General features: G+C 40.6%; 1 protein-coding gene across 1 annotated transcript; it reads left to right on the top strand.

The window, feature by feature from the left end:
• The first annotated feature begins 13,412 nt into the window (after positions 1-13,412).
• On the top strand, positions 13,413-20,876 carry gtf3c4 (general transcription factor IIIC, polypeptide 4). Its single transcript, XM_038268374.1, has 5 exons — positions 13,413-13,734; positions 14,665-16,392; positions 17,945-18,075; positions 18,490-18,578; positions 20,635-20,876. Exons 1-5 carry the CDS (start codon positions 13,420-13,422, stop codon positions 20,697-20,699), a joined length of 2,328 nt encoding a protein of 775 aa, XP_038124302.1. The 5' UTR covers positions 13,413-13,419; the 3' UTR covers positions 20,700-20,876.
• The last annotated feature ends 3,416 nt before the right edge of the window (positions 20,877-24,292 follow it).

Genomic DNA, 24,292 nt, shown 5'->3' with positions numbered 1-24,292 from the left:
GAAGCTGTTCTAGCTGCAAAGGGTGGACCGACGTCATATTGAACCCTATGGATTAGGAACGGGATGTCACTTAAGCTCATATGTGAGTCAAGGCAGGTGAGCAAATACTTTTGGCAATATAGTGTAGATCTTAAACAACATAAACCATTTAAGACAATAATTTAATTAAAGGTTAAATCTGACATGTTCATTATCCCTTTAAACGTACAAAATGCATTCTATAAGTAAAAAGAGCAAAAGTAGAGGCAATGAGCAGGTCTGGAGCCCTCTGTTTCCAAATGGCACAAACCCAGGTCAGTGACAGGCCAAGTCTGTGTACGTGTGTGCAGGAAAGGGAGGGTGAAGCTTGGAAGGGTTTTATCGGGTCTAATTACTCCAGATAGCTGTAATTTACAGGTGGACAGCAGGGAGAAATCGGCAAGATTCACACTTCTGCGGGTCAGCATCTGTCGCCATTACCACACGGTGAACGTTACTGGTTGGCTGGTAGTCGGCGAGCGGGAAGAAACCGTAAACAACAAACGGCATGTGACAGATTAGCGGCGCAGGCTAAAGGACCCTCTACTGACACATCATTTCTCTCGCTCCGCAAGTCATTTTGGCGGCAGCTGTCACTGTTAAAAAGGAAAAAGCAGGAAGGGGGGGGCGGGCTTTTGTTCCAGATCCAGAGAAGTGGATAGTGGAAGGAGCAGGAAGGAGGAAGAAAATAGAGAAGAGAGGGAGGGTTAGTGAGAGTGACCTGTTTAAAAATCTGGCCTCACTTTTTAATGGAGTATTATCTAGAAAACCAGGGCAGGGCAACGTCAAACAGGATTTTTCCGCTGACTCTAATTACCCCGGCTGTTTCTTTTTTAGGTCTGCAGTACAAATTGCCAGTGTCATCCTGAAGAGGTAATTTTAGCTCCATTTGCATCAGCCTGTGTGGTACAGTCAGCAGTGAGCTGTTTCAGGCATTATCTCAGTACATCCTGTCCATTTTTTAAAACCTGCAGCTCTAAAACTTCCACGAGGATCTTCTTTTTATGAATCTGCACAGCTGAAAGTTGGATCAGGTCGGTCTCTGTGCCAGAGTGGGCTGGTGTGAAACTCTGCCCCCACCCGCCCATCCCTCCAACCTACAGTAATTGTCAACTCATTACCAACAAACAGCTCATCCAGGCCAGCTACTGTAGTCAGGGTAATAAAAACATCCTGGCAAATACATTTATACCTGACCTTCACCTGGAGGACGTTTCAAAGTTGCTGCCATGTTGTGATCAAGAGTTTTATTAACTTCTTAGACAGAACATTGAGGCCTCTCCGGGTCATAAGAAACAGAAGGAAAACAAATTCTACAAAAAGGTTTTCAATCTTAAATCATGAAGTGTTTTTATGTTCTATCACGTTACAACCAAATGGTTTACTAGTGGTTCCTAGAATTTCTAAAAGTAGAATGGGAGGCAGATCTTTTAGTTATCAGGCTCTTCTCCTGTGGAACTAACTCCCAGTTTTAGTCTGTGAGGCAGACACCCTGTTTTGAGGGTAGGCTTAAAACTTTCCTTTTTGATAAGTCTTATAGTTAGAGTGGCTCAGGTTATCCCCAGTTATCTCTATAGATATGCTGCTATAGCCTTAGACTTCTGAAGAACATAGGGACTCCTATTTCATAATTTGGCTTCATTCTATTCATTCATTCATCTCTATTCCACTCTGCAGAATCTGTTAGGTCAATCTCTAACGTTCTGATCTTTCTGCCTTTTCTCATACTAGCTTCACCTTATCTGTTCCTGTTTGGCTGTGACGCCATCCTAGAAAGAAATATCTGCTGTGCTGCTTCCATCAACACCCTTGTTTATAGATGTTGGAGATCGGCCTGTTTTCCAGTGTGGTCCTGTTTCTCTGACTGTGACTGGCTGGATGTGCTCTCTTCATCCTCTGGCATGGGAGCTGGCTCGGAGCTCGATCACCTGGCTGTGTGTTTCCTGGATGGGGCCGCCTTTTACAGCTGCTTTTTGTATCTCTGCTTCTGTCTCCTTGAACCCCAGTCGGCCTTGGCAGATGGTCGCTCACACTGAGCCTGGTTCTGCTGGAGGTTTCTTCCTGTTAAAATTGATTTTTTTCTCTCCACTATAGTGTGAGGGATTGCATCCGAGTCAATGACTGATTGCAATCAACTGGTTTTCATTAGATAAAAAAACTTTGAATCAATTTGACTGTATGATCTGGTGAATTGTAAAGTGCCTTGAGATAACATGTTGTGAATTGGCGCAATATAAATAAACTGAGTATGGACAGAGGATGGACCAGCTGCACACCTAAAAACACAACACGTTTATTTATTAATGTTTTCTTGTATTTAACTGGAATGGTTGTAGTATTTTACTTTTCATTTTTCGGAATACTTGTCATGGGACTAAACTGAAGGAGCCTTTATTTCACCCCCCTTCCCTGATGCCAAAAATGTGCTAGCTTGTTGTGACATTGCAACTGACGGACTTCTGCAGTGGCTCCATTACTCACTGACACAAAGCTGCATCATAACATGAAAGCATCATCATAAGATTTTATGATCAGATGTTTATAATAATTGGCTTTTGAATGCATGAATATGCAGTGCTTGAAATTGCAATTTTTGAAATTTCAAAGTTCAGTTTTTCAGGTTTTATTTTCAATGCCAAATCTTTTTTTCATGGTCCCTCCTGCTCCCTTTGTGGGGGTCGGATTTCCTGGGTTGGCCCCTCCTTGGCGCCTTCGCTCTTGGGGTCCCTTTGGGTCTTCTGGTGCTGGACTCAGTGCTCTGGGGGAGCGCCTCTTTGGCTCTTTACAACCCCTATTGAGCATTTTTTCTTTGGATAAACTTTACATGCACAAACAACTACAGGTGCTTGGTTCCAGGTACTTAGAGATTCACTTCCATACAGAAAGCCCATATTCTTATCTTCAGGTAACACAGAGTACATGTCAGATTAAATAATACTACTTATACTTCAGCGATAGTATCTAGGTGTTACTTTATTGTATGTCTCGTACATTACCATGTCCGTTGGTTGTGCTGTTCTTTTCACATCTCTTTGCAGGTGATGAAGCTGACTGAAAATGTTTTATCATTATCTCCCTTTTATCTCCTCTTTCTTTCATATTTTCTCCTTTTCTTTCTGTTTTTCCTTTCCTGTTCTATGTACATTACAGTGTCCATATAATCTGTAAAACTCCCTGCATAATTATTATAAAGCAATTTATATGCATAAAACAAGCGGAACACTATGCCGATAGCCGTACTTCTCTACTTGTGAAAGTAAAATCTCTCGGGCTGTTTTTGGCATCAAGACAATTATTCTTGTTGCCACATCACCAGACAGGACACTGTAAAAAGAAAAGGGATTTTTAAGGGAAGGAAAAATGCTTAGTAAGGAATTTTAAAGCAGCATTTATGATACAGTGGATCTCAAACTACAATATGTTTGGGGACCGCAGTGTTAAACCGAAAAGTTTATTCAACTATTGTCACCCATTCCAGGTAGGCAATAAAAAGTCCTCCTGGATTCACTTTGTATTAGTCTTTTTCCTGCTTCACAAAAGCAGGCAGCAGCTTCACAAATCCTTGATGGCAATTATTTTACATCCAAGTAGTATGCAGTTTTTCATATATACACACACATATCAATTTCAAACAGATGCTATTGGTAAGGTATCGGCCAATACTGAACAGCCAGGTATTGGGTATCGTGCAAAAAAAATAGCATTGGCGGTTTACTAGTTAAAACTCCTCTTAATTTGTTGGATGTTGTCCCAGTTAGTTTGTATTTATTCCAAATGGGTTTTGGTTTTGTTTCCTGGACCCTAACCAACCAAAGATATCTGATAAATTTAAATGCAGGAACTAATTGGAGGCATTTTAAAAATGCTATTTTAATTACTGGTGTTTGCAGCCACACTGTTTATTTTGCATATCAATAGGATGAGTTGGTATTATTGAGGAAGTTCTTAAACTTTCCAACAAAGGTATTTTTTTTTTTGCATCCTACCCTGGTTTCATAATGGTCGTTCATCCAATCCAAGTTTAGTTTTTTCATCATAATATCTTTTAACTAAGAAGTTCCAACTTATTGGAGTAGATCAACATCTTATGAGAAATCCCTTTAACAGTTTGGGCTGTTTTTTGTTTTTTTTTGCCAGAAATATACAGGAATATACTGAAGTATTACTCTTGAGAGACAATAAGTAGCATGGACATTATCTTTGCCTGATTTCATCTGAACAGCTGTGTCTCCATTCCCATCAATGAGTACATCCATAATGCTCGGTGGTCGTGGGGTGATCATACGGGTCTGGCCTTGTCCTGTTCAATATCTAACGGCAGACTGCCTGGTGGCTCCATGTGCCAACCTCCAGAGCCCCTTGGTGCCATATGGGCGCCTCAGCTCAGGTCCATTAGCGAGGCCCGAGCAGCGGTTAGAGTGAACCTGGACCCTAGCCCTTCTGGCCTTCCCCTGGCACTGCCACAGGGCATGTCCTCCCATCACCAGCTGCCCAATACCGGTCAGAGGATGCAACAGCCGCTGCCTACCTGAGTGCTCCAGCAACTAGCTGCTAGTTCCAGAAACACATGAACAGTGATCATTGAATGAAAAAATCAGCTAAAATAAATTTTGTGTTCCCTATATTGCGTTTTCTTACAGTAGAATGTACTTCTGGTGAACAAGCCTGTAAGCAGAGCTATACATTATACTTTCAGGCAGGCCTACTCTTTGTCTTTCAGTTCAAATCAATTCAGTTTGTCATCACATATGCCATCTAAAGGGTCTTTAAAAAGACAAGCCAGTGAAATCATAGACAGATTGGTTGAACTTTTTTTATCTCACCAAACCCAGCAGATTTTATTGAGTCAGGCTTTTGTATAACTTGCTCCTTTCTTTTCATCTTTCTGTTCTTTATAGAAAGTAATGTAAATCTAATAATTGATGGACTGAGTACTAAAACTAGTCCAATTTTGAATTTCACGTTATATAACTTCTACGAAGGAGACTATAAACTTTTAGAAATGCATTAATATTCCAGCAGGACCTTTATTCATCCATCCATCCATGCATCTGTCCATCCATCCATCCATCCATCCATCCATCCAACCATCCAACCATCCACCCATCCATCCATCCATCCATCCATCCATCCAGCCATCCATCCATCCATCCATCCATCCATCCATCCATCCATCCAGCCATCCATCCATCCATCCATCCATCCATCCATCCATCCATCCATCCATCCATTCATCCATCCCTCTGTCTGTCTGTTCATCAATCATCTGTCCATCCAAATGTTCATCCATCCATCCATCCATCCATCCATCCATTTGTCCATCCATCAACTTCACTCTTTCTGTTTCTGTAACCAGTGTAAAGCTATCAATGCAACCCATCTGTGTAAAGACTGTTCTATAAAAAGAGCAACCTAAACTTTCTTATCTCTTTTTCCGACTATTGTCTGGTTTTCTCCCTTTTTTAACTGCATATATAGAGTATTTCATGCAAAAGAAGATTCCGCCCCTTCTGTATGTGTGCATGTTTTGTTTTTTATTCTTTAGCTGTTACCCATCATTGTAATGCATCTTAATAAGAGGCAGGAACAGGTGGATCAAATAAGCTGTAATTACAAACCGGGCAGAGTTAAACAGTTGAATGAATACAAATAAAAAAAAAATCACAATACTCCTTTAAAAATCCATCTTAACAACTAAGGAGCTATATTTTGTATTGAATTACTTAAAATAAGTTTTTAAATTCTAAATCATCAGTATGCACCTATACTTCCATAGGTTTGTTTAACAGATCTTCACAGAGGAACTGTAAACCGTATCAGTTTAATTAAACTCCATTGAAACATCACCCTGTGAGATAAACCTTTCTTTTGATACCGTAAATGCTTACTGATTCTTTAAAGAATAATTACACAAATAGAACAAAATATTGGAGACAGAAAACTACTAATTTGACCCAGAGAGTGCTTTTACATGATAACCCTTTTCACCTTTTGTATCCCTGACTTAGGTTAAAATGCGGTGCATTAAGGCATGTAACTTGTGCATGGTTACCATCCCTGAGGATATGGAGAAAGAAGGGAGGAACAGGGTGAATGGAGGGAGAGACATCCAGCACATCACACAAGAATGTCAGCGTGTGTCTCTGCAGCCTGTACCTGCCACAGGACCTCAGGCCTCTTTTAATTAATCATCACAGGGGATGAATAATTCAGCCATTATCCCTCAGAATAAATAGAAGTGCTGGATTTCGTTCTGAAGTCATTCAGTTATTAAGTTTCCTTTGGTGCTACACAGATTGAAGCCTAAGTTAGCACAACCGTACACACATACAGTGTTTTGCAGCAGTATTCATATACGTTAAATATAACGTTGCAGAACAAGCGTGAAATTTCAATCTGGGTGGTAAAATTTATTTGAATAGCACTCTGAAAGAAAATGCACTTGTTTAAGTAATTTTAGGGCACGATACTTTCTAGTCTCACTCAAGCAAGTAGTGCTGAACTTTCTGCACAATTTCTACCTACTCTACCATCTTCTACTTACCTTATTGAATAAAATTATAGCCAAAAATGCCCTAGACACACATACACCCGCATTGTATGTTGCTTTTACTTCTTGTTAGAGTAAAATTCATTCTCTCAACTGAGGGTGTTTTGGAGGTAGAATTTACATACAATCAACAGTAGATTATGCCACAGGAAGTTTGCCAGGTGTATGGAATGAGTAATTAAGCCGGTCATCAGAGCGAATGTCATGACAATTATGAATAATGTTCTGTAGGTATTGCTTAAAAAAGTTTTGCTGTGAAAAAAAGTTTTATGTTTATATGGTATCTTACAGGATTGTTTTGATCAATCCTGTAAGATACCACAATTTAAACTAAACTTAATGTTTTTGTGGGATTTAATAATAAAACTGGGGGAACCAGGTCATGCAAACAGATCAGAACAGGAACAGGCAGGCTCAGAGGTCCAGGAGGCCAAAGACAGTTCAGGCAAACCTTTCAGAAGGAAAGAGGCAGGCTCAGTGGTTGAGAGGCAGAACAGGACCGGGTAATCAGAAACTCTAAAGTAACGCTAAAAACACTCTCAACACTGAGATCAGACGGGAACAGGCAGGGTCAGTGGTTGAGAGGCAGAACAGGTCAGGATCAGGAAATCAGAAATACTAAAGGTACTCTAAACACTCTCACCACTGGCTAGAGAGAACAGAAATAATCTAGCTCTGATGACTGGATACAAACACCTTAAATAGAGGCAGGAGCAGGTGGATCAGATAAGCAGAGGAGAAACCTGGCAGAGACGACAGGTGAATGGAATGAGTAATTAAGCCAGTTATCAGTGCCAAGATTTGTACAGTGTGTCATTTCTTTGATCAATCCTGTAAGATACCACAATTTGAACATAACTTAATGTTTTTGTGTGATTTCATAATTTTTACGTTTTGAATAAACTTGGTACTCCAGTCACGGTTTTTACTCTTCCTTGGGTCATTTTCTTAGATGACTACTTTTACTTCTACTAGAACTGAAATAACTTTGACTTGAATTCATAGCTAATTAAGCAAGACTGCTCTACCCACCTCTGATAGAAATGGGAAAAGGAGGGTAGAAAAAAGCACAAACATGTTATAAGTGTATAATAATCACATCAAATAACACCATCACTGGGATTTTTCATCCTGGTCTCTATGACCTGTTTCAGTTTTGGGTATAAAGTCATTGAAAGTCCAAATATAGGGCTAATTGCAGTTTAAGTATTGTACATTGAAAATGCAATTATGATTGAAAGCAAATAAAATATGCAACTACACTTAAATACGTATAATCTCTATTACAGTAGCTTTTACCGGTAATTTTAAAACTATTATCTACTTTTAGTGTTTTTTTATATACTTCAGAAGTGAATACAGGTTTTCTGTTATGTGCTTTGAAAAATCGTGTTTACTATTATTTCTTCACTGAGGTGAATGTTCTCATGTTGACACTCTGACACCTCGACCTTATACACAAGAATGAATATCCCTGAGGGTAGCAAAGTAAAAGGCCACCTCAGTGTATCCCCACTGATGTTACTGAAGCGATATCAATGGTTTTTCATGAAGAGGGGGATTTACTGTTGGGTTTCTGGCATAAAAGGCCCATCGAGTCTTAGATGTTCACCTGCAGAAGGCTTTCATAGAGCAGCACGACCCTGGCTTAAGGAAAGATAAAGGGGGGGGGGGGGCAGGAGGGAAGGAGTGATTGAGAGACACCATGCATCACCGTACAAATACCATCGCTGTAGTTATATATACTTGGTGATAGCAGCATCGTGAAATGGGAAATGCTTTTCTTTAACAGAGACAAAAAAACCTGATTGAATATGATTTGATGAAAACCCCAACTTTTTTAACTCCATGCTATTTGAGATGTTTCTGTATGGAATTTGCATGTTCTCCTTGTGCCAGTGTAGGTTATTTCCGGGTACTCTGGCTTCCTCCCACATTCCAAAGACATGACTATTAGGTTACTTGGCTTCTCTAAAATTTCCTTAGGTGTGAGTGTGTGCTTCAATGGTTATTTTCCTATTTGTCTCTGTTTTGCCCTGCAGTAGACTGGCAACCTGTCCAGGTTGTACCCCGCCTCTCGCCCATTGACAGCTTATCCCCAACAGGTATAAGTGTGGCGAAAAATGGATCGATTGAAACCTCTAGGCAACACCAGGTGAGGAATGGCAGATAAACTCCTCTTTGACAAGTGCTGTGGTTAGTCTAAAATTGAATATGCTTTAATCAAACTGACCCAATGACCTCAGAGTGTCACAAGGTGGGGGACACTTCATGGCTTGGGAAATATTTTCTTCAGCATAGACAGTAAATCTGTGCAATGTTAATTGACAGATAGTGGTTCTCACCACAACATTTAATGAGTCGTTATGGTATTGGTATAATTCCATTGTTATTCTAAAAGATGTACCCTAACCAGCATCTGTGCTGAAATGCGCTGGATAGGAAGTCCAGATCATAGTCAAAGGGCTGTTATACCAGTAAAAAGTGCATTTCTGCCTAATTTTCAGCGTTACTGTGACTTTTTTGAGTTTAAAACCCTGTTACGCTGAAATACGCCGGTGAGAACCCTGCAAATTGATAAAGCAAGAGACAGACATGACTTTGAAGTGGGGCAGTGGTTAAAGTATGCAGAGATTCTCCATTGAATCATACTGAGCTTTTGAGTCTTCAAAAAAATATCATCTTCTAGGTTTGCTGGTAGAGAGTTACTCTGAAGGAATTGCTGGTGTAATTGCAATGAAAGGTGGTTCACAAAAGTATTGACCCAGGGGACTCAGTACAAGTGCTCAGCAAACCAAGGTTGAGGTTGTAATGTGACAAAATGGAGAAAAGTTGAAGTGGTATGATAAAGGCTAGAAAAGTGCATTAGGAGTAAAAGACAGACTTTTTCCTTCCCTTAGGCCTTGAGGAGGGAATGTGGGGTAGAGGGGGCAGCAAGCAGCACCTGTCAGATGACACTTTGCAGCTGATGGTGCAGAAGGAGCGCTAAGTCGACTGCTTATCTATGACGCCACAACCTGCCGGGTGCAGCCAGTCTCCAGAGGGAAAGCACAAGAAACCTTAGCTCTGACGCTCTCCAGGGCAGAAGTTCTGTTAATGTCTCCCCAAACAGAATAAAACACACTGATCTGCTCTAAATACATTTCATTATGATCATCATGATTATATCACTAATTGCGTGTACTCTGTAATGTACTGCAGCAGTTTCCTCCTGGGAAGACTGAATGATTAAAACATGCACAGTGAACCATGCATCACAATGTCCCTGCGGGCTTCCTCGTAAGATACATGCAAGCGGCTGCCCTGACACTCTGAGCTAGCAGGCAGCAGAGGATGCAGTCTGCAGAGGGTTTAAAGGCTGAGGAGGAACCTGCAGGCAATAACAAGACAGCAGCTGGACTTCAGAGGTGCAGAGGATTGACCCGAGCTGATCCCATCCATATCCATAAACCCACACTACATAACCTATATACCTTCAGACACGAGTCCAGGGCAGCCTAAATAATTCCTCCAGCACACAGGGCTGAGGTTCAAATCCAGCTTCTTCAACCTGCTCCAAGAAGTGCTTCCATCTTCATGTGAGGCTGACAGCAGAGGATAAAGTTTTTGTGACAGCATTTGATGAATGTTTAATCCGACATTCATACTTCCCAGGCTGGGACTGGGTCCCAAGTCAAAACCCACTACAGACACACAGCAGGTGTGTAAAATATTCATCCACTACACGCTTCATTAAGAATGAAACACACCGTGGTTACCCATTCATTTATTTATTCCGATTATCGAAACAAAAGACAGAAAAATGAGGGATTAAAACATGGTGGGAGCGCAATTCAGTGTTTGCCTCACAGATTTGTAGCGATTTGTTTTGTGACAAATAACTCTGCCTGTTGAAAGCTTGCTGTCGTCTTGCTGAGAGTCAGGCAGCTACAGTACTGTGAGAGGAGCTTTCATGTGAGGGGGGCTTTTGACAAATCACTGCCTGCTTGAGACTCTCCAGCTCTGCATCCAATGCAGCGGCTTGACCTCTGACCCACCCAGAGGCGTCTGCTGACTGGTCCCACAAAGCAAGCTGATGTATGGCTCAGCCAGCAACAGAGAAGTAGATCGTTTTTTACTAATTAATGACATTTAATGATCTCTCCTGGTGAGAAGGGGCTGAGCTCGGACAAATGAAATGACTGATGTCACGGCTGTCAGAGAACGGACCAGGGAACGCGTCGCCGCAGAGTGACAGGACTGCTTCAGCGTGCATCCTCAATAATACTGAGTTTATGTGTCACACTGATGACATAATTTCCCAGTGGAGATCATTAAAGTTTCATCTGTTCTAATCTAATTACAGTAAAGATATTCTCATCTTAACACACAACCTTCATGAGAGCTTTCAGAGGATAACTGAATGACATAAATAAGATTGGTTTCCTCTTAGAGAAATAAAAATACCATGTCAAAACACTGCCTTTCTATAAGGTTTACAAGTTAGTTTACTATGGAAAAGCATTTGAAAGGTTAGACACTGATGTTGGAGCAGAAAGCATGGCTCACATTCTTCACTCATTCTTTACTGCACGATTGAACAGTGCTTAGCACTGTCGCCTTGCAGCCAGAAGGTTCTTTGTTTGATTCCTGGACCGTTGTCTTTCTGCATGGAGTTTGCATGTTCTCCCTGTGCATGCGTTGATTCACTCCGGGTACTCCGGGTTCCTCCCTCAGTGACTGTTAGGTTAATTGGCTTCTCTTAATTGTCCTTAGGTGTGAGTGTGTCTTAGTGTGTCTCTGTGTTGCCCTGCAACAGACTGGCGACCGTGCCTCTCGCCATAGACTGCCAGAGAGAGGCACCGGCCCCACCGTGATCCTGACAAGGACTAAGCGTGAGGAGATGGGTGGATGGATGGTTTTCTTTTGAGTTGTGGTAAGAATTTCTTTGCAGGTATGAAGTCAGAATTCTGCTCAAAAATGAAAAACATGTAATGAATAATAATATGAACATTTTTAAAATTTCAATGAAAAATGGCCAATAATTGGAAGTCTACTTTTTCATGTTGGTTCTACTTTTAAATTGACAAAAGATGACTGCAAAGCATTAGGACCACACAAGATTCAGTAAAGAAGATTACTTATTTATATTGTAGCTTAATTGGAATGCAACAATATAATTGAAATAAGAGTCCAATTTCAGTCCAGAAAAGATGGGAGACTGGTTAACTTAATGTTTAAAGTCGTAGGGAAATCATATTCAAATGTCAACTTATTCTGGCTTAAACATGTATATAAATGTACTCTTTATCAGACGGTATTGTCCAAAAATTTAGAAAATTTGAAATCTATTTGAAAAAAAAAAAATCCTGTCTTAAAATCTGTGGGTTTTTTTTTGTTTTTTTGTTTTATCTTATGCAGGCCAGTTAGTCATACATAAGCCTGGATGGACGTCTGTGTTTTCGGCAGGCGTCGAGCTAACAGAACTGGCAGCGTTGCAAGGCAAGGGCTCAAACATGTACGGCTGTAAGCCTTCTACACCAAACCAAGCTTCTGCCACCCTGGCGTCCTCTTCGAGCATCGTCGTCCCCACTTTCCTCATCTGAATAAAAAATGTATGATGGAGGAGACTCATCCATGAACTCTGACACAAAACTTTCCTCCTCTTGCATGTTTCCGCTGTCCATTGTGTTCCTTGACTGTGTCGTTTCTAAGTCACAAATTTAGCACTACTTGGTCCCCATGTAATATCCAATTGGGAACCTACTAGCACTAAGTTGCTAACTGGTTAGCACGATGTTTCTGAGAAACCGGCTACAATCAAACGTTCTTGCGAACCTTCTGCCACAACAATCCCGCCCCCTTCATAATTGACCAATCACATTCACTTTATTCAGTAGTGTGAAGTCGTGCACCAGCTGGGAAAATTCGGAAATACAACCGTTGGAACAGTCGTTTCCCTACGACTTTAATAGAAAGTACAGGAATTATCCAAAACCTATTTATATTTGTTAACATACTGATTTGTTGGATATTCCTGATGAATTATGTAAAATGCACTTCCTCTACCATATTGGTCACCAAATATTTGTTAGCTTCTAGGAGGATTACCAAATAACATCCATAAATTTACTGTTCCAGAAAAATTCATGACATGGAGTTGCAGGAGAATATGTATTAGATCTAAGATGCTGCTGCACATTTATTAACCAATATATTGTCACCATTTATAAATATATTATTTTACTGTAGACCTTCTGTATTTGGTTGATTTACATTTTGTAACCTGTAGGAGTTGCATCAAGAACTGTTCTATATTCTCTCACTTATAATGTGAAATTAAAAGAAAAAATTCTGCATATGTAAAATTACGATTTCTGTGCATTAGTTGGGATATATCAATAATAATATTTTGGATCCAATTCTCATAGAATATTGTGATTCGTGTTCATCATTTACCATTTGTTATTCCAGATCATAGATTTTTATGGGGAAGAGAGTTTGTAAATAAGAAGCCAACTGGATAAAGATGCTGTGAATACTGGATAATTATATGGATATTAATAGAAAGTTTGTCGACATCAAAATCACATTTATAAAAATATTAAATTCCTCCAACGCCTTAGAAAGCTTAAATTAATTTTCTATTTCAGGACATTTCAGTGTAGAGGAATAAATCAAAATGTCATGATTTTCAAAATGAACCAAATTAGCTTAAAATGTATCAATCAATATGTAATTAATTTATATAATATATAATTAAGTTTTTGAAATGTATAAATCAGTTATTTTGCCTATTTGATTTTTTTAAATGAACTAGTTTCCTTTCCCCCGCCCTTTCATAATGACGTCACTTCCTCTTCCTGGTGAAGATGGCGGCCGCCGCTGCGGCTGATTCTGTTCCCCGTGAGCCTGGAAAAGTTGTGATAAAGACGGAGCCTGAAGATGGGGACGGTTTCCTCCCCACTCCGCGGGACGTCCCGGTTAAACGTGACCCCGTGGTGTCGCTGCTGTCCCCGGTGAGCGGAGTGCAGCCTCTCAGCTGGTCTCCGGACCACCGCCTCGCTGTGTGCACCTCCAGCTCCCTGTCTGTGATGGAGCTGATCTGTGATGTCCACAATGGCAAGCAGGACCTGAACTTCTACAGGACCTCCATCCCTGTCCCCACTGACATACACAGACTGCAGGTATAAAAAAAAAAAAAAAAAAAAAAAAAGCTCAGATTTTGTTGATTTTATGCAGTTTAATCAGGAAGCTTTATCATCCTAGTGAAACTAAACCTCTGCAGCAAGAAACAGAAATATACAGCCTCTGGAATCACTAGGGCAACAAAGTCTATCCCACAGGTTAGCTTTGGTAGTTTTTTCTTCTTTTTATTCATTGCACTTGTTTTATTTCCAGTAAATATTGTATAAAGGCAGCACCAAACTGGCGTTGGTTGACTGATTGACTGATTAATTGAGAAATAGTCAACTGATTAATTGATTCGTAAAATAACCGGTAGTTGCAGCCCTTATATATATATTTATATATATATATATGGACCAGGCATTCGCATTCGAGCGACCAAACCCCCTACCCGGTGATGGTATGTTTCCCCCCGCCTGCCTATAATAGTAGAACCATTTGATATAAATTTGAATTCAGTGGGTCACATGACCTGGAAGCTATTGAGGAAATATTAATTACTTTTGTAATAATAAATGTTTAAAAATATACAAAGGCTTAAAGTTGAATAAAAATGAGTGTATCTCATCAGGCTAATGTAGTAAAACAATTTCACAAACAATTTGAGTCAGTAGGTCACATGACATGGAAGCTATTGAAGAAAAGTCCCAACTTTTGTCTTTAAAAATATCTTGAAAATTGAAAATAGCTTAAAATTGCATAAAAGCAAGTGTTGCAAGTGATTTTATATTAGTTTCGTCTTAGCTGGTCATAAGATAAGTAATTTATTCATTTTTTGTTTCTTAAGAGTGCTTTTTTCAAAGATTTATTGACAGTCCTTAAATGCACCACCGCGTGTGGGAGGAGGGAGCAGCTACATAAAATAGTTTACTGTATATTTGCGTTTAGGCTTCTATATTTTGTCTTATTTGTGTTTTTCTGATCTTAAGGTTGGCCCATCAGATGAACTGATGCCTGCATTGGAGAAGTTCTCGTTGGATCCAGATCCCACCATAAAGCAGGCTTTTCTGGCCAACACTGTAATCAACCCTAATGTAGGGGAACACAAAGGGGTAAAGTATGCCAGCTGGTCCCCGTTAGGCTGTGACTCAATTGGACGGTGTCTGCTCGCTTACCTGACCCTCGATAACCGGCTCACCGTTCACAGCAGCCACCGGCACCTCAGCTGGAACACGCTGACCAATCTAACGGAGAAGTACAGCGAGAGGCTCCGCGAACGCGGCTACGCAACAAAGGACAACAAGCCCCCCGAAGCTAACCTGTTAGACTTCTCTGAGCTCCAGCGGCGGTTCCAAATGCAGACCCCTCTCAGGATGGAGTGGTCCAGCATTTACACCATCAAAAAGGTCCTGGCAGACAACAGCTGTGTGGAGGAGCAGATGGTGCTCCTAGCAGTCCTGATGGAAAACGGAGACCTTGTTTTGTGGAAGTTCATGCTGCCGTTCGCAAAAGGAGACGATGTAGTTTTCTATGACCTGATTGAATCTGGGGTTAGCAGGCCCAGTGACCTGGCATGGTGGGAGTATGAGAACGGGGGTCAACGGATGGGGGGCTTAATCGTCGGCAGCGAGGCTGGACCCATCAAAATTATGCCTGTCAGCCTGTCGAAGGTCAAGGGCTACTTCACGATCCGGCACCCCATCATCCTGTGGAAGGAATGTGATGAGATCCCAGTGGAGAACCTCAGGTGCTTCCCGCTGTTCCACCGGATCCAAAAAAGCAGCTGCAGCCTCATCGTCGCCTCACGGGGATGCTACCTCTTTTGGTGTCTGCTGACTATATCAGCGAAAGGACTAAGTGTGCACAATTCCCACATTACGGGACTCCACTCGCTCCCTTTGGTCTCCTTAGTGGTCATTCAGCACCCAGTTGAGGTCTACACGTGCTCCATAGACGGCTGGATAAAAAAACTGGTGCCGACATTCACAGAGAACTCTTTGGTTTTCAAAGTGGAGGACTTGTTTCAACCAGAGGCCCTCACACATAAATGGATACATGGGATGGCCGTGAGCCACAATGGGGCGTATGTCGCTCTGGTCACAACGCAGGGGATTGTCGATGGCTTTCATCCCGTTACCAGGAATCACCAGGTCCACTTCCTGGCTCTCAAATCTCCTGAAACGGCCATATCGCTCCTGCTAAAATCCCCCGAGCAGAATTTGTACAATTTGGCGGACTTGCTGGACCTGGTGAGATGGCAGGTTTTCAAAACCAAGCGCATCCCCGCGTGGCTCCAGGACGAGCTCGACCGTAAAATCCAGGAAGCCGACTCCCCATTCTGGTGGCGCATCAAGCTCTTTGTGGCGCGAGTTGTTCGCCTGTCGCTGCAGCCCCCCCGCACAGAAATCAATTGGAAACCCAAGCGAACAGAGACCAAAGTGTTTTTACAGGATGAGGAGATGGACGAGGCGGATGTTGGAATGGATAACGATGCGGCCCAGTGGACGGAAGGGGAATCTGATTTGGAGAAGCAAGAGGCCCGCAGGACTGAAGCGCAGAAGCTGATCGATGCTGCAGAGACGCATCTGATGAGGGAAAATATGAAGAAGGTGTTGGGGGTGGTCTACCTCAATACTTGGATGCCAGAGAACTTCTGTATCCCCACATGTGGCCTGATGGATTATCTTTCCAGAGATCCTGGAGACAAAGATTCAGAGGTACCGACACAAGCTCTTAATAATAATAATAATAATGAATTTTATTTATAACGCACTTTACATTTGACATCAAATCAAGTGCTACAAAGTGCTACATTTAAAAAAAGGGAAAATTAAAACAAGTTTAAAAGACCATAACATTAAAAACAGTGTAAAAAGACAATCATTAAAATCAATACATTAAAAGGCATACGTAGCCTATTAAAAAAATGAAAATCAACAATTGTAGGTATTTCTAAAAAGGAAAGTTTTCAATCCTTTCTTAAAACAATCCACCGTCTGTGGGGCCCTAAGGTGGTCTGGGAGGGCATTCCACAGACGGGGAGCTGCGGCTTCGAAGGCCCTGTCGCCCATTGTCTTAGCTCTCAGCTCTTTGTCTTACAGCAACACTGTGACCGTTATGACCAAAGTATTTCCTTCAATTAGGGATGAGAAATCTGGCATTAAAACATTAATATCTAATTATTATTTTTTTCCCTACAAATCAGATGAAATAATATTTTTTTATTTTATTTTGTCATTTTGTCTAAGTTAAGTTTGATAATAAACATGACAAATTCCATGAATTACTTCTAAAACCAGGCTTTTATTTCAGTCATCCATTCTGGGATTTGACTTTACAGGCAGAACGTGCAAACACCATTCACTGAACTAACAAAGCCATAAATGCAAGTTTTCCAAAAAATGAATTTTTTTTTTAAACAGAAAAGTCCATTAATCACCCAGCCTGAGCTGCACAGTTAATTTAATTTGATATATATAATGAACAGCTTGTTTCAGGGTCAAAGTAGAAAACTTCATAAAGTCATTACTTATTATTGTCTTTTAAAACAAAACACAACGTGTACATATATTTTAGGATATTGGCAACTATTTTATTTTAGCTGATTGTATTTCTGAATTGTAATGTAGCTCCATAAGCACAGCTTAACAGACATTCAAAATTTTATATTTTTTCAATGAATCAACACCCCATACTTCAGCATGTTCAGGTGGAAATGGGACTCCGCTACCTGCAGGTTAGTAGCAGGCGAAAATGACTGAACTTTGGCTGTAAGAGAGAATAAGATCTGGAGCAGATAACAGGAAGGCGTTAATAGATTACTGCAAATTTACTCTTTAGACTGTTCGAATAAAATAAGATTTTAGTTACTGATACAGAATTAAATTCTGTGATAATTTTATAATGTTTTAGATAAAATAAATAACTACTGAATAAAAAAAAATGTTTTTTATGCTCGTCTTATTTCATTATAGTTCTTAGAAAATGATTATAATACCATAGAAATTAGTATCAACGGCTCAAAACTACAAAAATTGGAGACTAGAAATCCTGATCTCCCATCTTTTTAGATATAAAAAAAATACATTAAAATACATAAAAGTTTGGGGGTGTTTTAAACTCATTAAAAGGCACCCCCCTCTAAAGGAAACAAATGAATGCAAAGTTTTGCGTGTCACCACTATAAGAAACCTCTAATTCTGTGCTGCAGTAATTCTTTGACTAGTGGCCTTTATTCTGAGCTTCCGTCTCCATCTACCCCACCTTCAGGTTCTGATCGGTCACATAAGGAAGAAGCTGAACAAGCAGACGTTCCCGGAGCACTGCAGCCTGTGTCAAGCCACGCTGCCCTTCACCGACTACAAACAAGCCGTCTGTGAAAACGGACACGCGTGGCTCAGGTTTGAATAGCGCTCCTTAACCACTTCAGGAGAAAAGCGTTGGTTTGCTACTCCTCCTGGAGAGCTCAATTCTTTCTTTGAAAATTATAAATGTATTTATCCTCAGAGAGTAGTAATCAAGCCCACCCCCCCAACCCCACCTTTTGATATTTACCCAAGCATCACTCTCATCTCCTCATAAATATCATCCGTCAAACGTTCCTTCTGTTTGCTCTCCTGCTAGCACATTGCACCTCTGCTGGGCACAGATTTCCATTTCTTCGCCCGTCAGTTGCACGTCAGTGCTGCTTCCACCAAACTTTTGTGCCCCCCACCCCACCCCTGCCTCACAGTGTGTGTGTGTGTGTCTACAGGGTGTGTGCGCCTGTCCCTTCCCATCCAGCTTCCTCATGTATTTGTCGCGCTCTCCTCCAGGTGTGTGTTGTCATACCAGGCCTGCCAGACGCTGACGTTCAGACGGTGCCTCCTGCAGGATTGCATTGCCAGACTGCCAGAGCCTGAGGGTAAGCGCCACTTTCCATCCACCTCCTCCTCCGTTTCACAGCCATCCAGTCCTGTCACCCTCAGAGACAGCCTTGGCCTCGCTCTGCCGCTCAGATCCTCGCCTGGCATGATGGATTTCAACCCGCTTGAGGGGTTAATACCTAGGAGGATTTTAAAATTATAAACGTGACTTAGTTTGTTTCTCTTTCCCTTCGGTTTAAAAGCGGTTAAATTATTCTGCAGCCGCTCTCATCTTCCATATTAATTTTTTATAGGAATTTTGTAAATCTAGAGTTTAAAACCCATCCAGCACACAAATACACAACATTATTTGAGTTAATTTTTCTTTTTAATAACTAATAATGTATCATAGTCTTTTATTGTAGCAGGAGCATGTTTTATCGTAGAAAGATTAAATTGAATTTAGGTTGAGAAAAACTTGTTTTCACTCCTATGAATTAGTGTAACTGATCTATTTGTTTATCTACTTATAATTTAGTCTGTCTTTTTGATTATCAGTGCCCTTTTCTCTTGTTTTTTTTTTTTTTCATTTTACAGTTTAGCTAAGAAAACATGTTATTCATGTAAGGTAAAGGAGTCGATATTTACCAATCAGGGTTTGTCTATTAGAAAATAATGTCAAGTTCACAATTATAGCGACTCCTATTAAACTTATCTTTAAACTAAATCTGATAGAGTCTGGAGGGCGCTAAAGATTAGGGTGATGACAATGAGGTCTTCCAATCTTAAAGACTTGGAGCTCAGCACCAAAGATTAATTATCTGAATAAAGATGTGAAAGTTTGTTCAGCAATTAAAAGAAAGGTTGACCTGCTGCTATGATTAGAAAGATTGTTTGAATTATTATTTAAAAGAGTATAAATAACATTTTTAAGCAGATGTTGAGGGATCATCCTTTTATGGTGTTTAATTACATTTTAATTATCAGGGAAAAACATGGTAAAATGTAAATGTTTTCCATTTTAATCTGCCAGTGGTATGAAAACTTCAAATCACTCTCCTAAAGCCGCGCAGATACAGCTCACACTGTATGACCAAACCACAGGGTTTAAAAGTTCACAACTCGGGATGTATGTTCTCACACTCTCTGACCCGGCGCTCTGATGCGATCTACCTGCTCACACGGTACGTCTAAAAACCACGTCAGACTCAGCGCTGCCGTTAGATGGCGCTACTCTGACTCGTCTATTTGGAAGGATGTAAAAGAGGAAAAAGACTTAATTGTTAATGCCTCCTGTTAAATATGAGGCTCACTAGAGTGAAACGCGCTGCCTTGGCAATTTGTGCAAGTTTGTGCTGAAAGCCTAAAAAGACGAGGCGACGTATTTGGACAAAGACATGGCTAAGCAAACGTGGCTACTACGGTCTGTCAATTTTACAGAAAGAACTCCATTTCACTTGCACCCCCGCCATGTTTCTGTGTTTTCATCTGAGAGGAAGAAGAAGAAAAATCCTTGTTTGCACATAACCATTGAGCAATTTGCTCATGAACACCTTACAACAGCCGACTGACTTTGAAACATGTTTCAATTTCTCCCGACCTCACGATTCCTGATCGGGAGGTGGTCGTAAGCGGCTGATCGCCCCTCGTTACCCCCTGTATACTACACGACGCACGATCAGGCTGAAGGTCAGCCTGATCGAAAAATTCTCGCATGTCAGGAGAACACTAAACCAAAGTAACTCTTACTTCTATAGTGGTGCTATCATGGCTCCAGCAACTTTACCAGTTTGTATTTCTAGTTTCTGTACAGTGAAAATTAGAACTAAATATTTTTAGTTGGTCCAAAATTTTACTGCTTCTACTTTTTAAATCTTCTTGACGGAACCTTTGGCTATCCGATTATTAATCGAATAATCAACAGATTAATCGATTTGCAAAATAATCATTAGTTGCAGCTATAGTGTTGAATATCTAAATGCAACTTAATTTATCATGCTATGAATAATACAGGGTAGTTATGATAAAGAGTTTTGGAAGATAAAGTTGGAGAATCTGTGCTGTTATTTCTCATTGTGAAATATTTTTACAATAATTCCTGTGTTTCCCGCTCAGATCCAGACTGGATAAAGAAGCTGATGAAGGCGCCCTGCGTGCTCTGCGATTCACCGATGATCTAAGGACCAAACTACTGAGAAGCCTGCAACTGTCGCTGCAGCTCTCACAGCTCCACAATCCTGATTCAGAATCCAGTTTACTCAAATTTACCGCTGCTGAGTATATATTTTTGATATAGTATTTATTTTATTAGGTAATATTGTTATAATAAAAGGAGTAAATAAAAAGTCTTTATTACTTGTTGGTTTTCTTATTTATTTCGAAACCTGCAGAAAGAAAATGACTCTCTTGGCACTTTAAAGGGCTTTTTTATCTCTAACTTTATTATATTCCAAACTAAAACTTATTCTAATGCAGGCGCAGTGTTTGCACAAGAAAGTTTAAAATGCAGTTATATGTGGAAGTCATTATTATTCAGTTGGACTTCAGGGGCGCCATAAATAAGCTCCCTCATTTTCCTAATGTTGACTGTGTTTCAGAACCTTTGGTGTAGTTTTTATTGCAAGTTAGTGGAACTTGCTCTCTAAGTCCTATTTTAGTATTTCTTTTTTCTTTCTTTTTGTTTGAGCGTAACAAATAATACAGTGTGAATTATACATAGTGTGGAGAAAAGAAAAAAAAAAAACTGCATACCTTCTTTAATTGGCACTGTAAAACAATTTCCGAGCTCTGGATAGAGGAGGAGAAATGTTGGTGCTCAGTCATTCCCTCAGATGAGGACTTCCGCTAATGTAAACGCAGAAGAGGCGAAGCGGCGAGGCAGATGAAATGAGCAAGAAGGCAGGAAGAAAGGGGAAAGTGTGGTTAAAAACGCGGCGCGTCCTCTCCCACGGGGGCGGCTCCAGTAATGAGATTCAGCCGTAATGAGGGACAGAACATGGAGCCAGATGTGATTCTAATTCTAATCAACGAGGGGAGGCTGGTGCTGATGGAGGAGAGAGGGTGGTTACAGAGAATATTGTTAAATACAATTAACCCTTTATTCCTATTTGGAGGGAACAAGGGCTGTGGGGAAAGGGTTACAGGCTCAATGGCCTGTTTTCATGGAGGCCAGCAGCCGGTGATCAAAGAACCTGGACCTGAGAGACCGCGCTGGTGGCAGAGCATCCTCCGGGTCCGGGCAGAGGTGGGATGAGGTCAGCCTTCCCTCTGGTTTCACCAGAGACATGACAGACAGCCCGGCGGCAACTCTACCAAACACTCCAATGCTCTTAAAAGGCAACTGCCCCCTTTGTTTTATCTGAGTGTGCAGAGGTCATGAAGGGAGGAGGCAAAATATGCACCATCATGACAAACACATGATGCACTATAGTGAGTTGGAAGAAAAACTGAGTTTCACTATTTTCAACAACAAAAGAAAGTAAATTTTTTCTGCAAACTTGGTCACCTTACTTGTAAAAAGAACCTGTGAATGATTTAATTTCAGCATAAGTGAGGTATTTCTGTGAGGGCCTTAGAGATTTGTTAGAGAACGTTATTGTGGAAAAACAGATTCATTAAGACCATAGAACACACTAGACAGGTCAGAGAGGGGGGGTGGTAAGATGTTGAGGTTTGTTTGTTCAGCTTTGACTGCTGAATGTTGTATAAAATGTTTTTTTTTAAAAAGCCTGAATGTTGGAACTGTAACTAGTATACGGTCACATGTTAACATTATCACTGCTGCTTACCTGTATCACGGCTGCACTTTAAAAGATGAAAATGTCTTCAGGGATGTACTGAAACAAAATTTCTTTTTGTATACACTATGGGCCGGATTTATCAAGATCCAATTTTGCGTGCAGTAATTTGCGCTCGCAAACTGGAATTTTGCGCGAGGGGCTGAACCATGGTTTGCGGGTGATTTAACAAGAGTGATTGCGTAACTGGTGGCAGGTGCAAAACTGTTGGAGACGCCCTATTTAAATGATGGTTTGGCTCGTTTTGTGGTTTGCGGCAAAGTAGTTTGTAGTTTGTGCAAACTAGTGCATTGAGAAATTCTTACAGTGACCCCCCACCCCCTCCAAAAAAATATATATATAAAAACTTTGGCAACCTTTATTCCCTAAGGTGGTATGTGGCTGAATTTCTACTTCACTGCAGTAAAAAAAAAAAAAAAAAAAAAAAAACAGGTATTTTGTATTGGCCTGTAGAAAAATGCACATACCAAATGGCTCACAAGAAGTGACTGTGGATGAGATGACTGCGCGTACGCATCCCCGCAGCATTGGCATGGTGCTCCACAGGCACAGAGGTCCTGGTTCTCCGGTAGGGCGTCAGGGTGACATGGCATTTAGAACGTCGGACAGCACTTCTGAAAAAAGAGATTGGGAGATCCCAGCTCTCGCTGCAACCGTACGCTGGAATGACCCAGATGCAAAAAAGTGCAATGTTGCAAGGAGTTTTGTGATATCTGGTATTGCGTGGGTCCTCCTTGTGGCTGGCTCCAAATCCATTCGGAGTTCCCCCAACAGCTCCAAAATGGCAATGCTGGATAAACGATATGTTTTGATGATCGTTTCCTCGTTCATTCCAAAAATATTCACACGGAGTGAAAAAATGCGTTCTCTGCGTCTCCTTGCTTTATTTCCATGTCTCCTTCTTGCGACAATAACCGCTGCCATGTGTGCGCAATTACGCATACAGACCATTTGCACCTTCTTTTGAAACGTGTTAAATATAGAGTCAGATACCGTTAGCAAAATTGCTTTCAGGTTTAATAAATCACTTTGCGAGTGCTAAATTAATATATTTACATGTTCTCCTCCCAAAAGACGCACTTTTGCGTGTAAACGCCCCATATTGCATATTCATTGCAGAAAAAGTACTAAATGGATAAGAGGCGCTATTTAGCAAGTTTTAAAGACCAAAACCTTTTAGCACGCTGTTGATAGATCAGTTTGTACATTTTTTAGCGTGTGCAGTGAAATAGCTCACGTTTTTATACACGCAAACCTTTGATAGATCCGGCCCTATTTGTACAAAATGACAATAAAGTCTGTCTAAGCCTTTGTTTAAACAATCATTTAAAAAAATTTTCTAGGAAGGAGAGCATGTATCAGAGAAGCATCTAGAAGGTCCATGTACAACTTTGCAGAAGTTACACAGATCCATGATGCATCCATACAGAGGACACAGCTCCCAAAACATGCTCAGAAGAAGAGACCAAAGTGGAACTTTATTTTTTTATTTTATTTTGGTCTACACGTAAGACCCAGACCAACAGCATGGTGGTGGCAGCATCATACTTAGGGGATGCTATTTTCAGCTGGGGCATGGAAGCTGTCCACAAGTAAAGGGTTGAAGCCAAATACTGGATGATTCTGCAAGAAAACCGGTTGGAGACTGAAAGAGAAAAATATTTTTATTATTAAAAGCTCTTTAAATGCTTTCAGGATTTTTGAAGCGACATGTCAATCTGAACCTTTAAAAAATCAGAGATGTTTAATTTTTCACCTATGGTCTTATAAAGACCTTGTTGAGTCTTTATTTTTCTCCATATGTTGAATAAATAAGATGTCTTGGAGTTAACAGGTTCACAAAATTCACAAATGTATATCTAGTTTCAGTTTTACTACAGTTTGGGTTTTCTTGGTGACAGAATTTATGGGATTCTTTCAACAGCAAAACAGATTTATCTTGTGAGTGCTGAAAACATTGGGAAAAACTTATATAT

Source organism: Cyprinodon tularosa, unplaced genomic scaffold (genome assembly GCF_016077235.1).
Source record: "Cyprinodon tularosa strain WSP-4 unplaced genomic scaffold, ASM1607723v1 ctg7, whole genome shotgun sequence".
In the NCBI taxonomy this organism is placed as follows: Eukaryota; Metazoa; Chordata; class Actinopteri; order Cyprinodontiformes; family Cyprinodontidae; genus Cyprinodon; species Cyprinodon tularosa.
Note: the sequence above shows the minus strand (reverse complement) of the source record. Positions and strands in the feature narration are given on the sequence as shown.

Coding starts and splice junctions, on each gene's coding strand:
- gtf3c4 (XM_038268374.1), top strand. CDS start 13,420: ATGGCGGCCGCCGCTGCGGCTGATTCTGTTCCCCGTGAGCCTGGAAAA. Junction 13,735..14,664: donor CTGACATACACAGACTGCAG/GTATAAAAAAAA, acceptor TCTGATCTTAAG/GTTGGCCCATCAGATGAACT. Junction 18,579..20,634: donor CAGACTGCCAGAGCCTGAGG/GTAAGCGCCACT, acceptor TTTCCCGCTCAG/ATCCAGACTGGATAAAGAAG.